Here is a 22,763-nt window from a genome sequence, read left to right on the forward strand (position 1 = left end):
TTGTTTATTCCAGATCTTACTTATGGAATAGCACTTATCTAGAAAATCATAGTTTCTGTTGTATCAGTGTATATTCAGAATGGTGTATTATAAAGCAGGGGGTTCTGTTTTGACAAGTTATAAAATGACTGTCCTGTGTTGCACATATAAGTAAGCAAATAGTTTTAGCCCACATGTCTACGCATGTTCAGTTATGGGCTTGGCAATCTACTTCTCTATACACTAAAGGAAAATATATTCTGTAGCAGACACAGCGTGGGAATGAATTCCTAGGCCAGCACAATGTTCTCATTTCAGCATTTCAATTTTTATATGGTTGCTGCTTTTTTGCTCGTTAAAGGTGAAATTTCAGGTGAGGCTTTTTGAACTTTATAAATTCAAAGTTTTTGTAGGAGTAATTTACTAGTATTATAGTCTGTATTAAGTTCTAAAACAACTTCATAATCACCATGAGCCAGGTGTTATTTATATATCACCATGAGCCAGGGATTGATTTATTTATCATCTCCTTTCGAGAAATCATTTGCTGGAAGAAACTTTTAGTAGTATAGCAGTTTATAAAATGAGGAGACATATTACAAGTGAAATAGTAATCTAATGCAGTTGTATTTTATTATAATACATACAAAGGCTAATTTACAGAGCACAAGTTTAGTTGTACAAAGTTGCCTGAATTGATGCTATTTATTAAAGGTACTTGTACCCAAAGCCACTCTTTGCATATGTGCCCGAAAACTTTGTTTAGATAAATGGTATGCAGCATCAACTGATGCAGGAAGACCGTTGAGCTACAACTACCTCAAATAGCACAAACAAAAATCCCCTTAAAGAAATGGTTGGTAAAATGGATTTATAGGTACTTGTAGATATCAGAGTGCTCATTTACAAATGGCAGAAGGATGTGCAAAAGAAGGCTCATCTGTTTTATACCTTTTCTCTGTCCCTGCCCTGTGCACCAACAGGCACAGGTCCTTGCGCTCCATTTTGTGCTTTTCAGATGAATACAGTGCTGCCTACATTCAGCAGTTCTGTATTCATGAGTGGGAGGCAGGGGGTAGGCACCCCCAACCCGCCAATAATACTAACTCTACCTAGATACTAATGGCCAAAAGGAAATTACTTACAGTATCATGTATTTATAGTAAAGGTAGAATGGATTTGATCCTACCTAAGCTTGCTTTCAGTATTTGTCCATGACAAAGGATTCAATGTTGCTTAACTGAAAATTAAATAAATAAATGTTATCCCTTTGTCACTTAGCAGGAAGTAGCTGTGTCACGAAAAAGTCATTTCTGAAATACTATGAAAACCTCTCATTTGACAACCATGACCTAGATCAGAAGCACAAGAGATCAAAAAGAGCTTCAGAAGAGGAGAAAGAACCTATTTATTTGGACTTCTTTGCATACAAAAGGTATACATTTGTGCTCTGTTTATATTTGACTTTTATAACCACTTCTTTTTTAGATTATTTCCCTGCTGGCAAAGAAGCACCCCAAACCACTGACTTTATTTAGCACCTCCTAACTATTTTAATACATGAAATTAGCTTTAAACTGCTATAATGCGGTGTCAGGCAGTTTCCACTGAAGTTCATGGAAGGCAAAAGAGGCATTCTGTGCCATCATCCTAGTGCCATTATTTTTTATCTAAACCCCACTCCCCTGGGTTGGCACATGATTTTTGTTGTTTCAGCTCATATCTATAGTTACTGGCAAATTAGTGTACACTCTGTTGCTAGAGAGAGTGGGGGCTTGTTTAAAATCAGCAAGGCAATGTGTTTATTTTTACGCCCAAGTGACTTGATATCTTGATTTTTTTTATGTAAAGGAAGCTTTAAAATGCCTTAATGTGTGCCCAAGCTGCTGTCTGTTTGCCACAGTTTGTTCTAAGTACTGTTTCTGAAACTACTCCTTGGCACAAACATGATCATAATATTACAACTTGGCTTAGTGCCAGAATCATCTGCCTGTTTGTATAAGATGAATTTGGGGATTGTCATTATATGTCAATATAATGCAGGTTAATAGCTTTGAAATACGTTCCACTTATCAGTATATTTTTTGTAATTATAACAAAGTGCTTTTTATTGCTTATTGCTGTGTTCTGTTTAACTGTGTATAATTTCTGGACTTGCATCATGCATATTGATTTTTAACTGCTCTGACCCTCTGACCTAAGTACTGGAGAGTTCAGTCTGAAGCAACTATAGTTGATGGGGGCAGGAATGGGGAGGTGAAATGCTCTTTCTCCATTTATGTCCTAATTTTCTACAGATTATCACATATATAACTTTTCTGTCTCAATCAATTTATCTTTCTTCTCCTTGTCCACTCTTTCAGAAAATTTGCATTAATATTAAGAAGAGATTTAAATGTGTTTGCTGATGATTTTCAAGTGGTGTCCAATAATAGAACTTTATCTGTTGATATATCATTTGTATATTCTGGAGCACTAAAAGGTAAATATACAGATGCAAACAGAAAATACAAAATTATATAAGATGTGATCATATGGAATGGCAAATTCTTACGATATTTGCTATTAGAAATATTGTGGATTATTTTCTTACCTTTAACGATTATTTAACTGCTTTTGCTGTACAAACCTTTAACACTACTAAATCTCTTTATACACTTATGGGACCTGTTATCCAGAATGCTCCGGAACTGGGGTTTTCCAGATCTGTAATCTTCTTTAAAGGAGAAGGAAAGCCTAGATCACTTGGGGGTGCCAAAATGTTAGGCACCCCCAAGTGACTTAAATCGCTTACCTTGTACCCCGTGGTACCTGCAGAAAGTGTCTCCTCTTCCTCTGAGCGCATGCGCAGTAGAGTGAAAACCCGAACTTTAACAACAAAGTCGTCTTTTCACTCTAATGCACATGGGAGGTCTTCCAGTGGGGGAGTGCCACAGGGATCAGGTCTGGCCCAGTCCAGTCCGACCCTGCCAAATGGTACCCTTCAAGGTTGTTGGATAAATCCTCCATTCTCTAAAGCAATTTAGTTTCCTTCTTTTAATGATGTGATTTTTTTATACCTTAGTGCCCAAACAAATCTCTTTTTTTTTTACTACATAGTTACATAGGGTTGAAAAAAGAGTCCATCAAGTTCAACCCTTCCAAGTAAACCCAGCACACACAAACCTATACTGACCTATCTATACACTCATACATAAACTATATACACAAACATTAATACTAACTGTAGATATTACTTTCACAATAGCCCTGGATACAATGCTTGTTCAAGAACTCATCCAGGCCCCTCTTAAAGGCATTAACAGAATCTGCCATTACCACATCACTAGGAAGGGCATTCCACAACCTCACTGCCCTCACCGTGAAAAACCACCTACGCTGCTTCAAATGGAAGCTCCATTCCTCTAATCAAAAGGGGTGACCTCTGGTGCGCTGATCGTTTTTATGGGAAAAATTATGGGAAGATTAATTTACATTTGCCACATTGTAGTGTAAATGACAAAAAGCTCCTTCACTGGAATGGTTGACGCTGATAGTACTTTGGCTGTAGCTTTAGTTATAACACTGGCAAGGTAGTCATACACTTAGCTTTACAGAGACCCTTAAGCTCTACATCGTTTCAATTTTGACAATCAAGTGGTCATTATTCTGCCGTCCCCATAACACTATAATCTGGTCAGTAGCTCTGTCACATACTTGCATACTAAGATTTACAGCGATGTAATAATATTCACAACATCACCGCACACTCATTTTGTGTGTATGATAACAAGAAATAAAGAATGGTTCTTCACTTTGGTAATGAAGTGCATTGGATATTTATAGCAATTTCAGTTTCACAGTTGACTTTTGAAAAACACCCTATAAATTCTGCCTGCCTCCAAGAAATCATACAATACCCTATGCCTTACTCACTTGGTTTCACTACAGTCTCTTCTGTGGTGCACACAATTAGTAGCTAGCCCTGTTTAGCTCCACTAAGGTTCCTTCCATCTACATTAGGATCAAGGCTTCTTCTCAATTTGAGTTTAGATTTACAAACAACATTGCATCGCCAGATAACTTTTCCAAACACATATACCCTAAATATGCACTTTTCAACCAAACCCATCTTCTCCCTAACACTCACATAGCCAATAGCAAAAATATCCCTGCAATTTTATACTAATAGACCCTCTGGTCTGTAGAAAATCTTTTCCCATTTTTCACAGTCACATTCTCATACCTTCCAAAGCCTAGGCAACAACAATTTTTTTTTTCATCATCAACAAACAACTTTCAAGTTACTATAAATCAGATCGAAAAACTGTACTTGTTTATTACATAAATCTGTGATTTCAAGAGAAAAATAGTTGTTGACAGATCAAAGTATAAATTGTGATAATGTAACAGCAGTAGTACAATTAAAGCAGTATATATTTTATTAAACAGATGAATTTGGCTCATTTTGCCATGGATCTATTATTGATGGACATTTTGAAGGTTTTATACAAACAAAAAATGGTACATTTTATGTAGAGTATGAAAAAAATTCAAATGGCACAGAAGAGTCATACATCTATCATGAGGAGGACATTGGTGAGTATTTATGTTTTCTGCTTTATAAATTATCTAACGTTGCAGTACAAAATAAATCACAATGGAAAGTGACAGTGTCATATTTCAGAACATTCTGCATTATAGGTCTGAATAATTGCTTCATATTACTGTTATAGATTCTTATAGATTAGGGGGACCCTACTCCTGTAGACAATACATTTTAAAATGTTTGTGAGATCATAGTGATATTCTGCAGATGCCTATAGACGCTAATATGGAGGTAGCATTTACTGGTCACCTGTTTAAAAGAAAACATATTTTTGCTTGCAATGGGTTACTGGCCTTGTGCCTTTTATTACATATGGGGGAGGGTAACTTTGCTCCACAGGCTTTTTCAGCACATAGGGAGACAGTTAAAATTTGTAGTTTTAGTTAAATTTAGTTTTCATATGCCAGTCAGAACTTTATAAATGTTTTAATGTACTTTCCTAAATCAAACATTATTTGTGTGTTGAGTGTGGTAAAATTCCCATGCCTAAAGTAATTTGTCACAAACACACAAAAACACAACAGAATTGTCACACACACATAGATAAACACACCCATACACACACATATATATACCCGTATATATATATATATATTTATCTATATATATATACCAGTATTGTTTTGCACCTCTCTTCTTGTCTCCTGACGAAGGTACATTGAGGCTCTGATTTTATTTATATAATAAAATTAAATTTAGCAGTTTAGCTAAAATCCTGTGTGTGCTGACACTCGAGTGCTACTTTATTATACATTTGCAACCAGGACAAGACACTGTAAGTGGTATGCACCATTTTGCTCTTTGCTGTATATATGTATCTATATATATATATATATATATATATATATATATATATATATATATATATACACAAACCAAGAGGGTTCAGCACTCCTTAGCAAGTGGCTAATTTACCCAGGTGCTACCGATTCAAGCAATTTCAATAGAGTCCACAGGTATAGCGGTGCACACTGGGAATCCTTTAAAAGTTAGCTTTTATTGAACTGTATAAAACTTAATACATATATATATAAACAAAAGTGGAAGTCACTGGCACTCACGTTTATAGTGTAGGAATTTGCCTGGGTGCAGCATCCAAATGCAGACAATCAAATAACACGAAACGAAGCCGCGCTCTCAGGTCTTATGAAAAAATAAAGATTCTTTATTGTAGTGGTGGACTGACGTTTCGGCTGAACACCTCAGCCTTTCTCAAAGTGAAGACACAGTGCAAAAACAAACCATAAATACCCCAATTGGCGGGAAATTACAAACAAAGCCATGCAGGCATGACGTCACACTTAGCGATATACATAGCCCATTGTGTATAGGTGAATAACATTAACACGTGTGAAACATAAACAAAAGAAACATACACAAAAGAATAAGGCGTAATATCCATTGGTAACTACTTCCAATATACAATTTACAGAGATGCAGCGATATAGTTACCAAAATACCAATTAAAATGTAACAACAAGGGCCTTTTTCAGTTAGCCTTAGAGGTCACTGCAGACCCGATTCTTTACTGAAACTGTACATATTTCTGAGGCGATACTATGTGTCATTACCGTGCAGTAAGACATATTCAGTAAACAGAGAAATATATATATATATATAAATAGCCATTTGGAAAATTAAGATTCTTTAAATAGCAGCAATGGGACACTTAAATACTGATTTTATCTGCTCTGAAGCAAAGTTGTTGTTTACTTTTCATATTGGTTGGACAAAATTGCTTTCTATGTGATGCAATTTTGAAAGAGATATATCATATTTTAGTGCTGATTTCCCAGGTCTTAGGCTGATGCCACACCAGGCGTAGGGCTGATATTTTCATCAAGCGGAAAAACGATTGGCGAAAATTCAGCCCTACGCCTGCTACTTGTGCCTGCACCCGAATGAATGAGATACGCTCGGGTGCAGGCACATGTAGCCTATATACACATGAAAATGCATGAGAATTTAAAGTCTTGTGTTTTCATGCATATATCGGCTACATGTGCCTGCACCCGAGCGTATTCCATTTATTCGGGTGCAGGCACAAGTAGCAGGCGTAGGGCTGAATTTTCGCCAAGCGTTTTTCCACTTGCCGAAAATATCAGCCCTACGCATCGTGTTGCATCAGCCTTAGTATCTGTCAAGTCAATGGTTTGAATAATCCAGATAAAATAGTTTAGGCCTAATTTAGTCTTCCTACATTGCCAGATGCCCCTTCTTCTAGAACTCAGGCCCAGGCCAGGGGAATAGCACAGGTCTGTATAGCCTGTTCCATTACTCATAATGCATTAATTTCCATTTAACTTTAATTTTAGACTATTCGATTTTGAAAGACATTAAATCATTTGAATTGACATTAAAGAAATATCAGTTTCTGGAAAAAATGAAATGGAAAGCAAAGGTATTGACTATATTACAATGTTTTCTATCTTTTTTCTTTGCTATAGTCTATAAATACTGTATACTGACCCTATTTCTTATAAAGTAATATAACAATGGTGACAGCTCTTAATTTTAATAGTATAAGTAGAATCACCTAAAAGCAATGATGGGAATCACCTTAGTAGTAACCCTATGAAAAACATCTATCTGTCATGACTATTCTGTATTTTTCCTACAATAAACTACAAGCTCTAAAAGCTTGTAGTATAGGAGCTTGTAGCTACGTTTGCAACTTTTTGTCTCAATTATTAGTTAGATGCAAAAGTAGCTGCTCTGTCTTTATAATACCAGTTCACCAGCCAGAACCTGGAGAAATTTCTCTTGGCAAAAAATTTGTTCTTTTGCTGCTAAGGCAGATTTATGAACATTTAGATTTTAGTGAATTTAGAATTTTTGGTTTTTTTTTAAACATGAATAAACTTATTTCCATGAAAACCACAAATGTCTAGTCATTTATTAAAAGATCCAAATCTAAAAAGCACGAACTAATTAAAATAGGAAAGGAGAAGAACATGAAAACCGCTCTCATTGTCTTATACATGACCTCAACAGCTTTTAGATGGCGTATTTTTACAATTGCATTTTTTGTAGTTTTGATGCATAATAAATGTAAACAAATTAGTTTTTTTTCGAGTTTTAGGGCCAAAAAAAAATGAATCGTGAAAAAAAAATGACCATTAGTAAATGGGCTACTTAGTTAACCTGCCAAAAAGATGAAAACTGATTTGTGTCTAGTTACAACAACTAAACAATACCACATGTACCACATATAATATAACAAACAATGAAAGTGTCTAATCCCTTCATATTACTCAGTGATATAGACTTGTTGTGAATACATATTTTACTTATCATTTTATATCAGTATTTCTAATTATAGGAGGAAGATCTTACCAGGAAAAAGAGAAGCTTGGATTTATCTCGCACAACTTGTCTGCTCTATTTGAAGGCTGACTATTTATTTTATAAAAGATTTAACAGCATAGAGCAAGTTATTTCCCAGGTATTTTTCCACTTTGAGGCTGTGTTAATTACTTACCTGCTGGTAGTTTTGTTTGCCTTTTTTGGTTCAAATTTTAGGGTGTTTTTTAACCCAACAACCTAATATTATAAGTGCTTAGCGTATGCTGGATATTTAATGTATTCTCTATAGGCAGTGATAGACCCTTCTCTATATGGGGCACAAATTATACCTATGTATAGCCAGTACTAATTAGTACTAATTGCAGATTTTCTTAGAATATTACTCTCTACATTCTAAAAGTCAACCCTTTTAAATTTATTATTTGTGAAAAAATATGAACAATTCATACACAGTATATGGCTAAAACAGTTAAAATATTGTATTAGCCCATCAAAAAAAATTATAAATCAGGGCTGATTTCATCTTAAGAATTAGCAGCAGCAAAAACATAAAAGCAGCAAAAGAGGAGTGCTCCAAGAGTAATAATAAAAAATGTTTATTTCTAAACTAAAATTGCACTCACATCAAAGCAAATGAATAAAAGACTCATCAACATCTGAAAAAGGTCAGTAATTGGCACTATTCTAGTCTTTTAGTTTTTAGTTGTCTTTTAGATTTTTTCTTCCTTTTCACAGATATCATCATACATGACATCAGTAAACGCAATATATGAACAAGCAAATTTTAATGGGATCAAAGATATCAACTTCAAAATAAAAACACTAAATGTAAGTATTATCCTCATTTATAAACAGCAAGCATGTGTAAACCTAACCTGAATGCACAAAAAAATGTGCTTGCATGTTAAAGGAGAAAGAAAGGTAAAAACTAAGTAAGCTTTATCAGAAAGGTCTATGTAAATACAGCCATAAGCGCTCACAGAAATGCTGCACTGAGTTCTCTGTAAAAAGATTAGTAGTGTCTGTTTTCCTCTGTCAGAGACACACAGCTTTCAGCTCTCTCCTCTCTGCTGCTCCCCCCCCCTCAAGAATGCTAAGAACTCACTCCCCCCCCCTTAGGAATGTGGATCTGAGCGAATTGACAGGAAGCTGATTCATAGTCTAACTAACTGAGCATGTTCACTTGGTCTGGGTCTCGGTGCAGGAGTGAGGCATTATGGGAACTTTCTTTACACAGCTCAGTGTTTTCTTCCTGTTTGGCTTCTGATCATCTGAACGGGAGAAATATAGGGAGACTTAAGGGCACTATTGAGACAACTGATGGTATGCCTGCAGCTTGAGATTAACTCTTTATTAGCCTTTCCCTCTCCTTTAAATCCATTCAGACAATAATTGTATATATATATAATGTGTTTGTATTAATGTCACAGGTGGTCCAGGAGGATAAGCCCTCGAGTGCTATGCATTCTACTTTTATTGGTCCAGAAAAACTTCTTATGTTACACTCAGAATCTGTCTGGAACAACTATTGCCTGTCATACTTGATAACAGACAGAGATTACAATGGAGTACTGGGGCTTGCCTGGAATGGCAGACCAGGTAAGAATTTGTCTATTTAAAAAGTCACTTATATTTGCATATAGTTAGATCTCAAAAACTGCTGGAAAATTATTAGCCACTGGGCACTCTGTCAGATGTTATGATATACAGTATTTGCACTTTATTAGGGTCAGTTACTCTATAAGAAGCCTAGCATGTAGTCAGAGAAAAACATAAAATGTAACCTGCAGGCATATTAATGAAGTAAAGTCCAGTGAAGCATACCCCCCAACTGTCCTGCTTTCCGCTCCTTGTGTGGCAGCGACAGGCCCTTTTATAAGGTTGTGCCCCGTGCGTACGTGTGACGTCAATATGCATGGGGCGCAACCTTATAAAAGGGCCTGTCGCTGCCGCACAAGGAGCCGCATAAGGAGCAGAGCCGCAAATGAAGAAGGAGCAGCTATGGGGGTTATTGTCTATGGGGCTACTGTGTATGGGGGTACTGTCTATGGGGGCTACTGTCTATGGGGGCACTGTCTATGGGGGCACTGTGTATGGGGGTACTGTCTATGGGGGCAATTAGGGGCACTTACTATGGGGGCATTCTGTATGGGGGTACTGTCTATGGAGGCTATTGGGGGCACTTTCTATGGGGGGCACTGTCTTTGGGGGCACTCTGTATGGGGGGGTACTGTTTATTGGGGCACTGTGTATGGATGGTACTGTCTATTGGGCCATTGGGGGCACTGTGTATGGGGGGGGGCAAAACTGGTACATAGTTATAACTCACTTATAACTGACTGCCTTCTCTCTATATTTGTATTTTATATGTAGGAGTTGCTATTTTGTTTTCCTTAGGTAGTACAGTATGAGGGTATAGCACATTTTGTGTCTGATCCAGCCATTTCAACTATATAAAAGGAGTATTTTTTGAAAAAAAAAAGGGGTGTGGTAATTGGGGCGTGGCCACTGTGCGCGCCAAATCTTTTTGTCCCTCTTTTCATTTTTCAAATGTTGGGAGGTATGCAGTGAAGCAGGGCCAGAACTATGGGTAGGCACAATAGCCACCTGCCTAGATGCAACCATAGTGGGGGTTTTTAAAACACTGCATTCACTTGGCCTATAAAAATAAAGTATATTATTATATTTAAGGAGAGTTTTTATCAAGGCAGAGCAGGCCTGGCATCGCATCTGACCTGAGACAGATTTTAAACATATATAGACACAGTGACACTGTGACAACTGTGTTTTACAATTGATAATATAATAGAAATCCACTAGGTGGCAAAAAGCACATATACAGTATTTCAGTGCGCAAACCAAAAATGTGTAAAGATGTAATGAATAAAGCAATCTGAGTCAGAAAGCTTATAAATTCTGAATTTTGTCAACTGTACGTTGTTTTTCCTGCTAAAAAATATTTGTCTTACTATATATTCCATTTTTTACTTATCCCAAAATCATTTTATACTGAAACCTATTGGCCTTAAAGGCGTGGTTCACTTTTAAGTTAGTCTTTAATATGTTATAGAATGGGCAATTTTAAGCAACTTTCCTATTGGTCTTCATTTTTTATCTTTCATAGTTTTTGAATTATTTGTCTTAATCTTCTGCCTCTTAGCAGCTTAACAGCGCTCAAAAAACTACAATTTTCTTGTTATTGCTACTTTTTATTACTTATATTTCTATTCAGCCACTCTACTATTCATATATCAGTCTCTCTCTCAAGCCACTGCTTAGTTACTAAGGTAACTAGCCACCAACTGCTGAAATGCTGCAGAAGAAAAAGTAAAATAATGAAAAAAAAAAAAACTCTCTACATCATACTAAAAATTAACCCAGAGGTGAACAACCCCTTTATGGAAATCAAAGCAGGAAACTTTTTATGTATTCCCAAGTACTACCTTTTAGCCTAGGGCATGTGCATATTTTTGTTGTTATATATGTTATATGCCCCCCCCCAGAGCTTGTCATATTCCAAATATTCTAAACACCAAGACAGGAAAAATCCACCTGTATGTTAATATTTATTTCATTATGGGATGCTTACATTGCTTTAAGTCAGTCTTATTAACAAAGCTTTTCAGTTTACATCCATGTTTAATTTTCCAGGGAACTCTGGGGGTATATGTTCAAAATATTCCCAGTATGGAGAAAATCCCAACACATTTGTTACACTGAATACCGGCATAGTAACAATACAGAAATATGGACAGTATCTACCGCCAAGGCTCATTCATATAACACTGGCTCATGAATTAGGCCACAGCCTAGGAGCTCCGGTGAGTAATACATATGAATCAAACAAAGGGGCAGATTTAGCAAAATGAGAAATCCGGAAGGTTTTTAGGGAAGGGTTTATGAATGAATATTAAAATCTGTGTGTTTTTTTTCCTTTTAGCATGATGAAAGTGAAGAATGTGCACGTTTTGACACAACGAGTCCTAATGGAAATTATTTGATGTTTCCATATGCCATGGATGGAAATCAATACAATAACGATAAATTTTCTTCCTGTTCAATTTATTACATTGGGAATCTTCTACGAGTAAAAAAAGATCAATGTTTTGTCGGTAAGCTAATTAGGAATATTCTCTTCTGCTTTGTTACAAGGAAACTGAATGCAGGAGATCTTTTAAATTTTATTTTAAAAACTGCACTTGTGCTGAACAAAATGAAAAAAATAACAGTGTAATTGATGACAAAATAAAGAACAAGAGAGACTTGTTTATGTATTGGTCTTTACAGAGGTTGTAACACTAACAACAAACAATTATCCATTATTACTTTACAATGCACGACAATTTTTTTTGGTTTGTGTGGTACAAAGGTGATTATAACCAGGTCTTTGTTGTTCTGCATAAAATACCAAAATATTCTTTAGTCTGGCCTCATTGCCCAGTTGCCTGATGCTGGCTCATCCTGTGAGTCCAGTAATCAGTGTGGGGTTCCTAAGGGTAATACCTGGTATATATATATATATATATATATATATATAGTATAAAAAAGCCAGAAACTCCGGGATTTCTTGTGAAAAATCAAAACATATATTCAAAGAAGCATAAACAGCCGACGTAACGTTTCGGTCCCCATCGGGACCTTTCTCAGGGCATCCATGCCTTGTAACACACATCTTTAAATCACCAAAAACCAGTAAATCAATAGGAAGTGACATCATAGTGTACTGCCATAAAGTGGCTGAAGCCATAAAGCAAGTGAACGTGCTGAAAAGTGCTGTAAAGTGTTCAGTGCTAGGCAACATCAGCCTAATAAAGTGTTAAGCAGCATTAATATAATAAAGTGACTTAGTGAAGACTGTTAGTCCAAAAATTACTGGTATACATAATATCATATAAAAATTCATATAAGAAAGCTCCAGCTAGGAGCTGAAACGTCGGACTGAATAAAGCCTTACATCTTTAAAACTATAAGACTCCTTTGTGAAAAACCCGCGTGTGCTGTCATTTCCAACCCTGTATATATATATATATATATAAAGTAAAGACAGTCTTTAAGCTGTACACCAAAAAACTGAGATGCTACCCGGGTGCCAGTGCAGTGTTGCAGATGTAGACAGAGAAAGTGACTGCACTCACAGGAATTTTCACACTGGAGACATCAGATGAATTATAGAAGTGAGGTTTTATTCAGTCCGATGTTTCAGTTCCAACTGGAACTTTCATCAGGGACAGGGATATATATATATATATAATAGAAAAAAATATTGTACAATATAAGAGCAATACCATATTCAGCAGTTTAATGTTTTTAATTATGTTTTTCCAGAGAGTGATCGTCCAACTTGTGGCAATCAAATAGTAGAAGAAGGGGAACAGTGTGATGTAGGTTATAATGACAATGACCCGTGTTGCTATGGTGCAGAAAGTGCGTTGCAGTGCACATTAAAGCCAGGAAAACAGTGCAGGTAACTCTATGTTTTTGCTGAAACAGCTGAAATAGTACCTGGTATATATTTACTTGGTAAGAACTTAAAGCTGGTAGATCTTAGGAGAAAAAAATGTTTGTAGAAGAGGTTCATTTTCCTCCACATCAGTGGGAATGATCTAACTTATGTTTAAGGTCATATAAGCAGTTACCACTCCTCCACTGCATCAGGCATTGACACTCCTTCACTTGCATCAGGCTTTTAAAGTGTTTTTATTTTTGTATAGTGCTCTAATAAGTGCAGTTTTGTGGCCAATAGTACACATTATGTTTGCTTCCCAGTTCACTAAACTAAACTTTGTTTTTTATGGAGAGTTGCCTCTGGCCGTGCACTAATATACTAGAAAGCATGCATTATTTTGGAAATATATGCCTAGTACAAGTGCATGAAAGAAACTCAGACCTACTCCAGTATTCATCTGCAAAGACTCCAGTATGGAAATGGGCACCATCCTGTTATGTTGTTCCATTTATGCCTGGCTCGCTTGACTTAAACTGTCCTGCATGTGAAGACTTACTTACTTTACAAAGTAAATGTAAAAAGAACAAAGAAATCATTAGTGGTTGGTAAGATTTAAACTAAAAAAATGTAAATATTTTATATTGTCTTTATTTCACAGCCCTAGCCAAGGATTATGCTGCAGTCATTTATGTTCTTACATGCCAAAAAGCCAAAGGTGCCAAGATGAAGGAGAATGCACACTGGAAAATAACTGTACTGGAGATTCTGCTAAATGTCCAAAGCCTCTTCCTAAAAGCAACTATACCCTCTGTAACTTAGGAACACGGATCTGCATAAATGGGGTAAGTTACTTTCCTTGTGCATCAACTTATGGCCACAGGTTTGGAGACTCCACTTCTCTAAAGACTAATAGAAGCAGAATTTCTTTTAAGAATATTCATTTTTTTTCATCTTCTAGCAACACACATTAGGGTTGATTCACTAAAGGTCGATAAGTTTTATCGCACTTTTTTTGCGTTAAAACCGCGCGATTCGCTAAAGTATAATCGCGTGCGTTAAGTCTCATATTGCATGCTTTAAATTTTGTGCTACCACATACGTTAATTTTACCGCTTTGCCTTAATTTGCGCGCAGAAATAATACTAACGCATGATTCACAAACATTTAGACGCACTAATTATCGCATTTGTCGGTGAAAAATAACACCTACTTGAGGCAGGCGGTAATTATAGAAAAGTACAATTCATGTATGTATGTATGTATGTATAACTTTATTTATAAAGCGCCACAAGGGTACGCAGCGCTGTACAGTCTTACAGAATACAAAATTACACACAGGGAGGACAAGTGATATAATAAATAAATACAATAAATACATATATGTATATATATATATAAGTGCCATGTGGTATGAGACACAGTAGGAAGGAGGTCCCTGCCCCGTAGAGCTTACAATCTAAGTGGTTGGGTAACATACAGGCACAAACTGGAAGGTAAGAGTGCACTAGGTATGGGCATTTGCCCTTAAGCGCAGGACTGGGCAAAATAATGTTTTAGTGCTCCAGAAGGTAACAGCTGAGTTTTTTCTTAAAGAGAGTGGGTGAGTTTTCCCTACGGAGGGATTCAGGGATAGAGTTCCAGAGGTAAGGGGCAGCGAGATAGAAAGGTTTAAGACGAGAGAGCGCAGTGGGTGTGGATGGTGTAAAGAGACGGAGGCTCTGAGAGGAGCGGAGGAGACGACCAGGAACATGTAGGGAGACCAGTGAAGAAATTTAGTGAGGAGCAGAGGAGTGAAGGGCTTTGAATGTCAGCAGAAGGATTTTGTAAGCTATCCTTTGCTTGACAGGCAGCCATGCTAGTGAGCTTAATTGAGGCTGAGCAGGATCCCTCTTAGGAGAGAGCAGGAGGATCCTGGCAGCAGAGTTTAAGATTGATTGCAGGGGAGAGAGGTGGGAGTCTGGGAGGCCGGTTAGTAGGAGATTGCAGTAATCTAAGCGGGAAAGGATAAGGGCATAGATTAGTGTTTTAGCTGTTGCTTGTGAAAGAAAGGGGCGTATCTTGGCAATATTGCGGAGGAAAAAGCGGCAGGTTTTGGCAGTGTTATTAATATGGTTAGAGAAGAAGAGAGACTGGTCAAAGATAACCCCAAGGCAGCGTGCAGAATTTACAGGGTTGATGGTCATGCCATCAATAGTAATGGTGAAAGGAGGAGGAGGGCCAGGTTTGGGCGGGAAGCCCATGAGCTCTGTTTTGGCTAGGTTAAGTTTGAGCTGGCATCGGTTCATCCAGGAGGAGATAGCCAGGAGGCAGTTACCAATCTGGGTTTGGACATCAGCAGTTAGTGCAGGGGTGTCTAAATACATCTGGATGTCATCTGCATATAGGTGGTATTTAAGACCAAAAGAAGAAATAAGGTCTCCTAGAGAGAGAGTGTACAGGGAGAACAGCAGGGGACCAAGCACAGAGTCCTGAGGCACCCCCTGAGGCACCCCCACACTAAGCGGAACCGGGGTAGAGGATTTGTTAGTAAGAGCGACAGAGAAGGAGCGGTTAGAGAGATAGGAAGAGAACCAGGATGCAGCTTGATCCCGGAGCTTTTGGCAATAAAATATGGACTTTGCAGTGTTATTTATTCAAGTATGTGTTGGCCCTAGAGTGATGTAGCCTCCAGTTTGCAGGGAAATGGTCATTTTCATAAAAGTAGTTTTACGAAAGTAATGCCATGTATGGTTAATATGACGTGTGTTTTTCGCACGGGGCGACTAATTGTGCGCGATGCATTGATTAGCGCGCGTTCCGTCAAATACCGCATGAAAATAGTCTTCGCGACTTAAATAACGCAAGCAGCATTGCGTCTAAATTAATGCAAATATAGTTTTATAGATGTAGACAGGCAGGCAAGGACAATGCATCTCAAAATCCCTGTCACTGTAAGGTAAATGCATTAGACAGTGCAGGCTGCTCTGTTATCCATAACATATTGGTTAGCGACATCCTCTAATTGGCCCCCTTTGGGGGCATAATCCTAGAATTTACTATCTTCTGGATGAAAATGAGATAGGACAATGAACCTCTGTGGGTATTTCCACTCTGTGCTAATTATTTATCTGAGAGTATTGTTACCTAAAAAGCTTATGGCTTATAGGTTCCTCCTTGGTCATGTAACTAGTTTGTTATTGCAGATATTGGGTGGTAAAATGGGGTAATTTCTGCCAAAAAAAAAATCTGACAAGACACAGGGCTTTGCACCTTTTTATTTGCACTTTGCATCTGTCACTCTCATTGTTAAAAGTTTAATAGTAAGGCTGCAGCATCCCTTTAATAAGTTGGGATAACTTCTCCTCCTACTTGACCCCTTTCCTTAGGAATTCACTTTGGCTCTTGATTTACTGAGCATGCTCAGTTCTACTTAACTCAGGTTACCAAACACACCCTTCAGTCCAACAGCCATTGAAGAGATGGCACTGCTGGTTTTCATAGAGATTATGTTCTAGCTGTGTACTCTGGTGAAGGAACATGTTTTTCTCCTAACCTCCTGTCCTGAGCTCATCTTAACCATTACAGTGCTCAATCCAAGAAGGACTTTTTATCAAAGTTCTGCCTGTGTAAGGCTGCATTCTTCATTGCATGCTATTTGTTTTTGGAAAATGTGATGGTGCTGGCAAACTAAGGGGATATACTGTATGCAGTACAAATGATGCAATTTTGGTGGGTAAGTAAGGGTTTAATAAATCAGAGCTGTTTTACACATAAAGATTAACTTTGTTTAACTTGTTCTACAGATGTGTCGTCAATCAGTCTGTGCAAAATTTGGCTTAGAGCAATGTGATTGTGATAGTGAATCCATGCTTGAAAAGTGCCAGCTGTGTTGTCAAGAACCTGGTAAATATTTTGCACATGTGTGTTATTGAGGGAAATGAATCTAGACACAAACTAATTGAATGATATGGGGGGTTGGCGGAGGGAGAGACATTTGATTGAACCTTAATGGAGAAAAAAAGGTAAAAACTAAGTAAGCTTTATCAGACAGGTCTATGCAAATACAGCCATAAGCACTCACAGAAAAGCTGCACTCACTATCAAAAGAAACACAGAATTTCTTGTCTCCTTTTTGTAAACATGTTCTTGGTGTATCTGACTTCCTCTCTCAGAAAAATCCTTTATTCCTGGGACCAGAATTTGCCTGCTCCCCCCTCCATTAGGAATGTGTTTTCTGAGCTATATCGCCTAGAGCTATACAGCAGAAAGCAATGAAGAGCGAGTGCCATTGACTTAGCACTTGCGTTTACACCTTGTGCAATGCAAAATGTGCTCTGAACCTTGAACTGGTTGCACCTTTGTTGGCACATCTTGCACAACGCATATAGGTTAGCACAGAAGGAAATAATGTACTGACCTTTGCCTGCCTGACCTGCCTTTCCCTGCTGATTTTGTTACTACGCCTGGATTTACGGCACTCCTGCCACTCCTCCACTTAAACACAGGTCTGTACCTACCAGGGGCGGGCCGACCGGGCGCCCTAGGCAACCCTGTCGGCCACCTCTCCCCTACACCTGCGCTAATGCACCCCCAAGCCCCCCCCTCCGTTTCTGCTGCGCATGCGCAGTTGGGGGGGGGGTTGCGAAGCGATAGTTCATTGCCCCCGCCGAGTAATCACAAGCAGCGGGGGCAATGAAAACGGAGCACATAGACTATGGGTAGGCAAGAGAGGCTCCTGCCTGGCGTTCCCCCAATCGTTGCGCCCTAGGCAGCTGCCTCTTCTGCCTACCCCTAGTTCCGGCCCTGGTACCTACCACAGGTTCTGCTGTTTATAGTGGGAGGTGTAGGAGAGGTCTACCTCTATGTGCTCTTCTACCAACTTCCTGACACTGGGTGCAGGCACACGGGGCAGATTTTGGCTTCAAAATGTATAATCACACATCTTGGGGCTGAAATTCGCTCCGTTTGCCTGCACCCAGGCCTATGCAGTGGCTCGGGGTGCAGACATTGGCTTATGCCAACATAGGGGCAAATATGTGGCCTGCATTTATCTGCAGGCAGAGAATCAGCCCCATTTGACAAACTTCTTGCCCCTTCCAAAAAAGTATATAATAGAAGTGAGAATGTGCATCTTGTACCTTTAGCTTGTGTGCAAAGCAAAATGTAGCTTAAAAAATGATCAAGGGTATAGAGTTGTATCTGGGGACTCAAGTACAAATAAATTATGCACTGTATATATTTATGTCTTTATGTGTTTATTTATTTATGTAGCTACTTTCAGTACTTTTTTCTTCTGATTGATAGATAATGTGTATTCCTGTAAAAGCACTAAATCCGTAGAGCTGGAGCATTTCTTCAAAAGAGCTCTCCTTCAGCTCCCCCCTGGTTCACCTTGTGGAAACAGACAAGGATACTGTGATAAATTTCACATTTGCCGTCTTGTTGATGCTGATGGGCCCATTGCTAGGCTTAAAAATTCTTTCTTAAATTTAATTGAACTGGAGGACCCTGCAACCTGGATGAAGGTAATTATTTCAAACCGAGGCTTTTTAAAGTCAGTCTCTGCTAAATATTATAGATATGTGGTTATTATTTAAAACACTCAACTAATTTAAAATTAAACTTGTATGTTCCTTATAATTGATGTGTCGCTATTACCCCAGATCACCCCAACCTCATGACATTTTGACCAGACTGAACCCTAAAAATCTGGTACAGGAACCCAAAGAACAAAGTACAACATATCTGCCCTAGTTCTTCAGTAAGGCTTTAGTTCTCCTATAACTTTGGCTAGGTAGTGATCAAGTTATGTTCGGAGCTTTCTAAATCAAATATTGTAGCCCTTCTTGATACGTTATATTGACACATACCTATCAGTTATAGAAGTGTGTCATTATCACTCTATAAATGTTCGCGGGCGACTAATCTCCCCGAAATGCCATCCCACCAGCGAAAATGTAAATCGCCGGTGGGATGGCATACGCGGTGCTGAAATTTCCCTGAAATCGCAGAAGTTTCCTCTCAAGGTAACTTCCGTGATTTCAGGGAAATCATGCCGCCGCATTGTATAGCCCCAAAGCAAATGCATGACACACTTTCACTTCCTTCCTATTCCATCTCCCTTGCTTGCTGATAAAGCAAGCAATTATTGCAATGCCTGGACTAGGAGAGCCAGCAGAGCAGTTCAATGAGGCAATTTGGTAGAAAAAAAAGAAATGGCAGGATGGCATTCTGCTACACTTTTATTGTAATATTTGTTGTTTATTGTAGCAGGACATTACTCTTTAATAAAGGGAGACCTACCCTAAACAGCACAGGTAATCATGCTGTAATACACCTGTATCTGGTAAAACTCCAGATTGTATTTCATTAGAGCTTTAATCACAAGTAAGCCATGAAATGGTAACAGGAGATACATTTAAGCACCATTTACAGACCTGAGTTGTATACCATGTATCTAGCTCTAGACAGACTGCAGAATGTATGATTTTTTTTTTTTCGCATAACAATTCTATTAACTAGTGCAGCTGATTTATAAACTTAGGTGCTAAATGCACAAGTATAGTAGCTAATAGTACCTGATTAAACAATTTATTTTGAACAGTGTACTACAAGCTGTAAAACTAAAACAAAAACCTTACTGGTTGCAATTGGAATCCACACTTGGGCAGTTTAGCACCTATGTTTGTAAATTAGCCCTAATGAGTAAAAACATTATTACCCTTTCAAGTCCTACAAATTAATTTTAACTTTGTTCCTTATTTAGACACGGTGGTGGGCAATCCTGTTGATTATACTGACACTGGCTGCTTTAATGGCTGGCACTGTGTTTATTTTTGGCAGAACTCTGGATTCTGATAAAGGTAAATAATTTAAAAAATCGATGTACACTAACTGGGGGTAACCATAAAAGAAGGGAAAAATTGCAGCAGGGTCTTTGGGAGATCTTTTCAAAACTCATTGGTCATGGTAATAAATCATGTTTATCCTTTGATTAGCTGTAAAAACATGGTTTAGAAAAACATGGGACAGAAATCCTCCCTAGAAAGTAAGTATGTGTAATATTGTAAGGTCCATGGATTGAACCTTACAACTCAATCTAATAATGGGCAAGAATTCATAATACCCTGAGTAAAAAATAAAATATTTTCTCTATTTACATCTACAAAGTCTATACAAGTAAAAACTGTCACAATAAATATTTTACATGTTCATATGAGCTTGTTTATGCAATATATTTTTATAGAGACCTACATTTTTGAGGGGGTATTGTTTTAAGTAGTACAAGGAATCCCTTTGTGACTGTGCACTGGATAACATACTTTATGTACACAGTATGTTTATTTTTCAATAGTTAATAGGTGCACTTTATAGATATGCAACAAACTTAACCTATATACAGTATGTAGCTTAGATGGCTCATTAAATCCCAGCAACTCATTCTATATACACATATCATTTTTACATTATAACAAGGTTACATTTACTCTGTTGCTGTTACTATCTGGAACCCCTGCAGTTTTTATTTTTTTTATCATACATCATAGGGAAAGGTTGACATTCCTAAGGCCTATGAGTAGTAAGGGAAAAGTGTGCATGTAGGGTGCTATAGAAGTAATTCAATCCACAAGTGGTGGCTTTTATTCTTTTAACTTCTCATCAAGTGACAAACTTCAGGCCACTTCTATCATAAAACATTTAATCTTGTAAGTTATCTGATGCCAAATAGCAGATAGAAAGGCTGTGTATACAAGTTTTCCTTTCCTGAATATAAACAAAAAAATACCAATTATCTGAAATATTGTATATAGACTATAGACCATTTGAATTGTTATATTTGGTGTAAGATTTACGTGCTAATTTCAGTTAATTTAAGTAATATCAAAATAACAACAAAACATTTTTTTCGTTTCTTAGAAAAACAACAAAACAAAGAAGAAAGACGCAGCACTCAGCAAAGAAGCACCAAAATTGTGTACTGTAAAAAAGATGACTATGTTAAAGCAGAATACTTAAAGTATCAAGAAAAAACATTAGACATTAGACAATAGATATTGGTTCTTATCAACTTAAAGGCTCACATGTAAAAAATTGGATGGTGCCATTTACAGTATAAAATTACATTCCGTCTTTTCCATACTGTAAATGTCAGTATAGCTGCATCAGTCTCCCCTAGATACACCCCCAGTGTGGGACTGGCCTGCTGGGACCTGGCCCGAGTTTGCCCTTTGATCTTTTTTACCTTTTTCTGCTTGTGTTTGTAGTTATTACCAATATAGGAAAATTAAAATAGAAGACTGTGAAGGAATCAGGGAAAAGACAGATGCCAAAAGTATTGACACAGACAAGCAGGAGATTTTAAGGGGGGTTGTAATTATATAGAACTGCTTAGGAATGCACATGTATATGGGAACTAAGAGACAGAGATAGCCCAGTGACAGAGAGGTTCAGCCTCTATCTGTGCTGTTTTCTGCACTCTGTCTGTCCTCTGCAATCTGTCTGTATCTATTGCATTGGTCTGTGCTCTCATACAGCTTGTACAGCAATTAGGGTGAAGATACACAGAGTTACTTAGTAGCAGCTACTTTTTCACGGCTACTAAATGCCAGAAAATACCGTGCCATAGACAATACAAAGAATTATTAGTAAATGATCAGCATTGTCTATTTTGGTAGCTGTGACAAGTAGCTGCTACTAGTAGCTCCATGTGTCTTTACCCTAATGCAACAAGCAGAACACAATGCACCAAACAGAACACACAGGAGATCACAGCTGCCCACACAGAATTAGTCCTGAATGTGTCTTTTTGGAAGCTGACACATTGGTTGCTGTGATATCTCTATGAATTAATTTTTCCTATAAACTTCAGTTAACTGGCACATAGCAGGCAAATTGTTTTGAAAAACAGTACCTACTTGACTATAATAAAGGGGAACTATCACCCTAAGAAATAATTCCAAATTCTTTCCAAATCTTTTTAAGCAAAATAAATATTATTTAAGCCTTATAAATCTTGTTTCCTTTAGTCTTAGTAGGAAAAGACTACTGCAGGGGTCACTGTATTAAAAAACATATTTGCAAATATTAAGGCACAATTTTATTTCACAAGCCTTAAAAAACAGTTACTAAGAAAATAAAGTTTACTGAGGTCTTCAAAACAGAGGAAGGCAATAGAAAGTTTGCAAAATACTTCCAGCTCACTATTGTCATGGAAAAAAATGGAAGTTAAGAAGAACTGTGGAAGCTAAGGAAAGATCTGGAAGACCAAGAACACTTCCAAGAGAGCTGCTCGTATGCTGGCCAGAAAGGCAAAGAGAAACCCTAATATGACTGCAAAGGACCTGCAGAACGGTTTGGCTGACACAGGAGGGATGTTGCACTGTTCCATGTCGCTTGCACAACATAATCTGCAGAGAGAATCTCTCTGATTCATTAAAAGTATTTAGAAAAAAAGCAAAAATTTTT

The 22,763-nt window shown here is 37.6% G+C and overlaps 1 protein-coding gene across 2 annotated transcripts; it reads left to right on the plus strand.

Annotated features, from left to right (window-relative positions):
• The first annotated feature begins 233 nt into the window (after positions 1–233).
• Positions 234–22,302, plus strand: LOC100491788 (metalloproteinase ADAM10-like). Of its 2 annotated transcripts, none has more exons than XM_031896749.1 (16): positions 234–352; positions 1,264–1,414; positions 2,343–2,461; positions 4,411–4,557; positions 6,883–6,968; positions 7,890–8,012; positions 8,609–8,701; positions 9,304–9,472; positions 11,525–11,694; positions 11,814–11,985; positions 13,199–13,337; positions 13,978–14,161; positions 17,102–17,201; positions 18,603–18,823; positions 20,065–20,161; positions 21,216–21,921. In XM_031896749.1, the coding sequence occupies exons 1-16, from the start codon at positions 283–285 to the stop codon at positions 21,347–21,349; spliced, it is 2,175 nt and encodes a 724-aa protein (XP_031752609.1). In that variant the 5' UTR covers positions 234–282; the 3' UTR covers positions 21,350–21,921.
• Positions 22,303–22,763: the final 461 nt, after the last annotated feature.

The sequence above is a fragment of the Xenopus tropicalis genome, chromosome 1 (assembly GCF_000004195.4).
Source record: "Xenopus tropicalis strain Nigerian chromosome 1, UCB_Xtro_10.0, whole genome shotgun sequence".
Lineage (NCBI taxonomy): Eukaryota > Metazoa > Chordata > Amphibia > Anura > Pipidae > Xenopus > Xenopus tropicalis.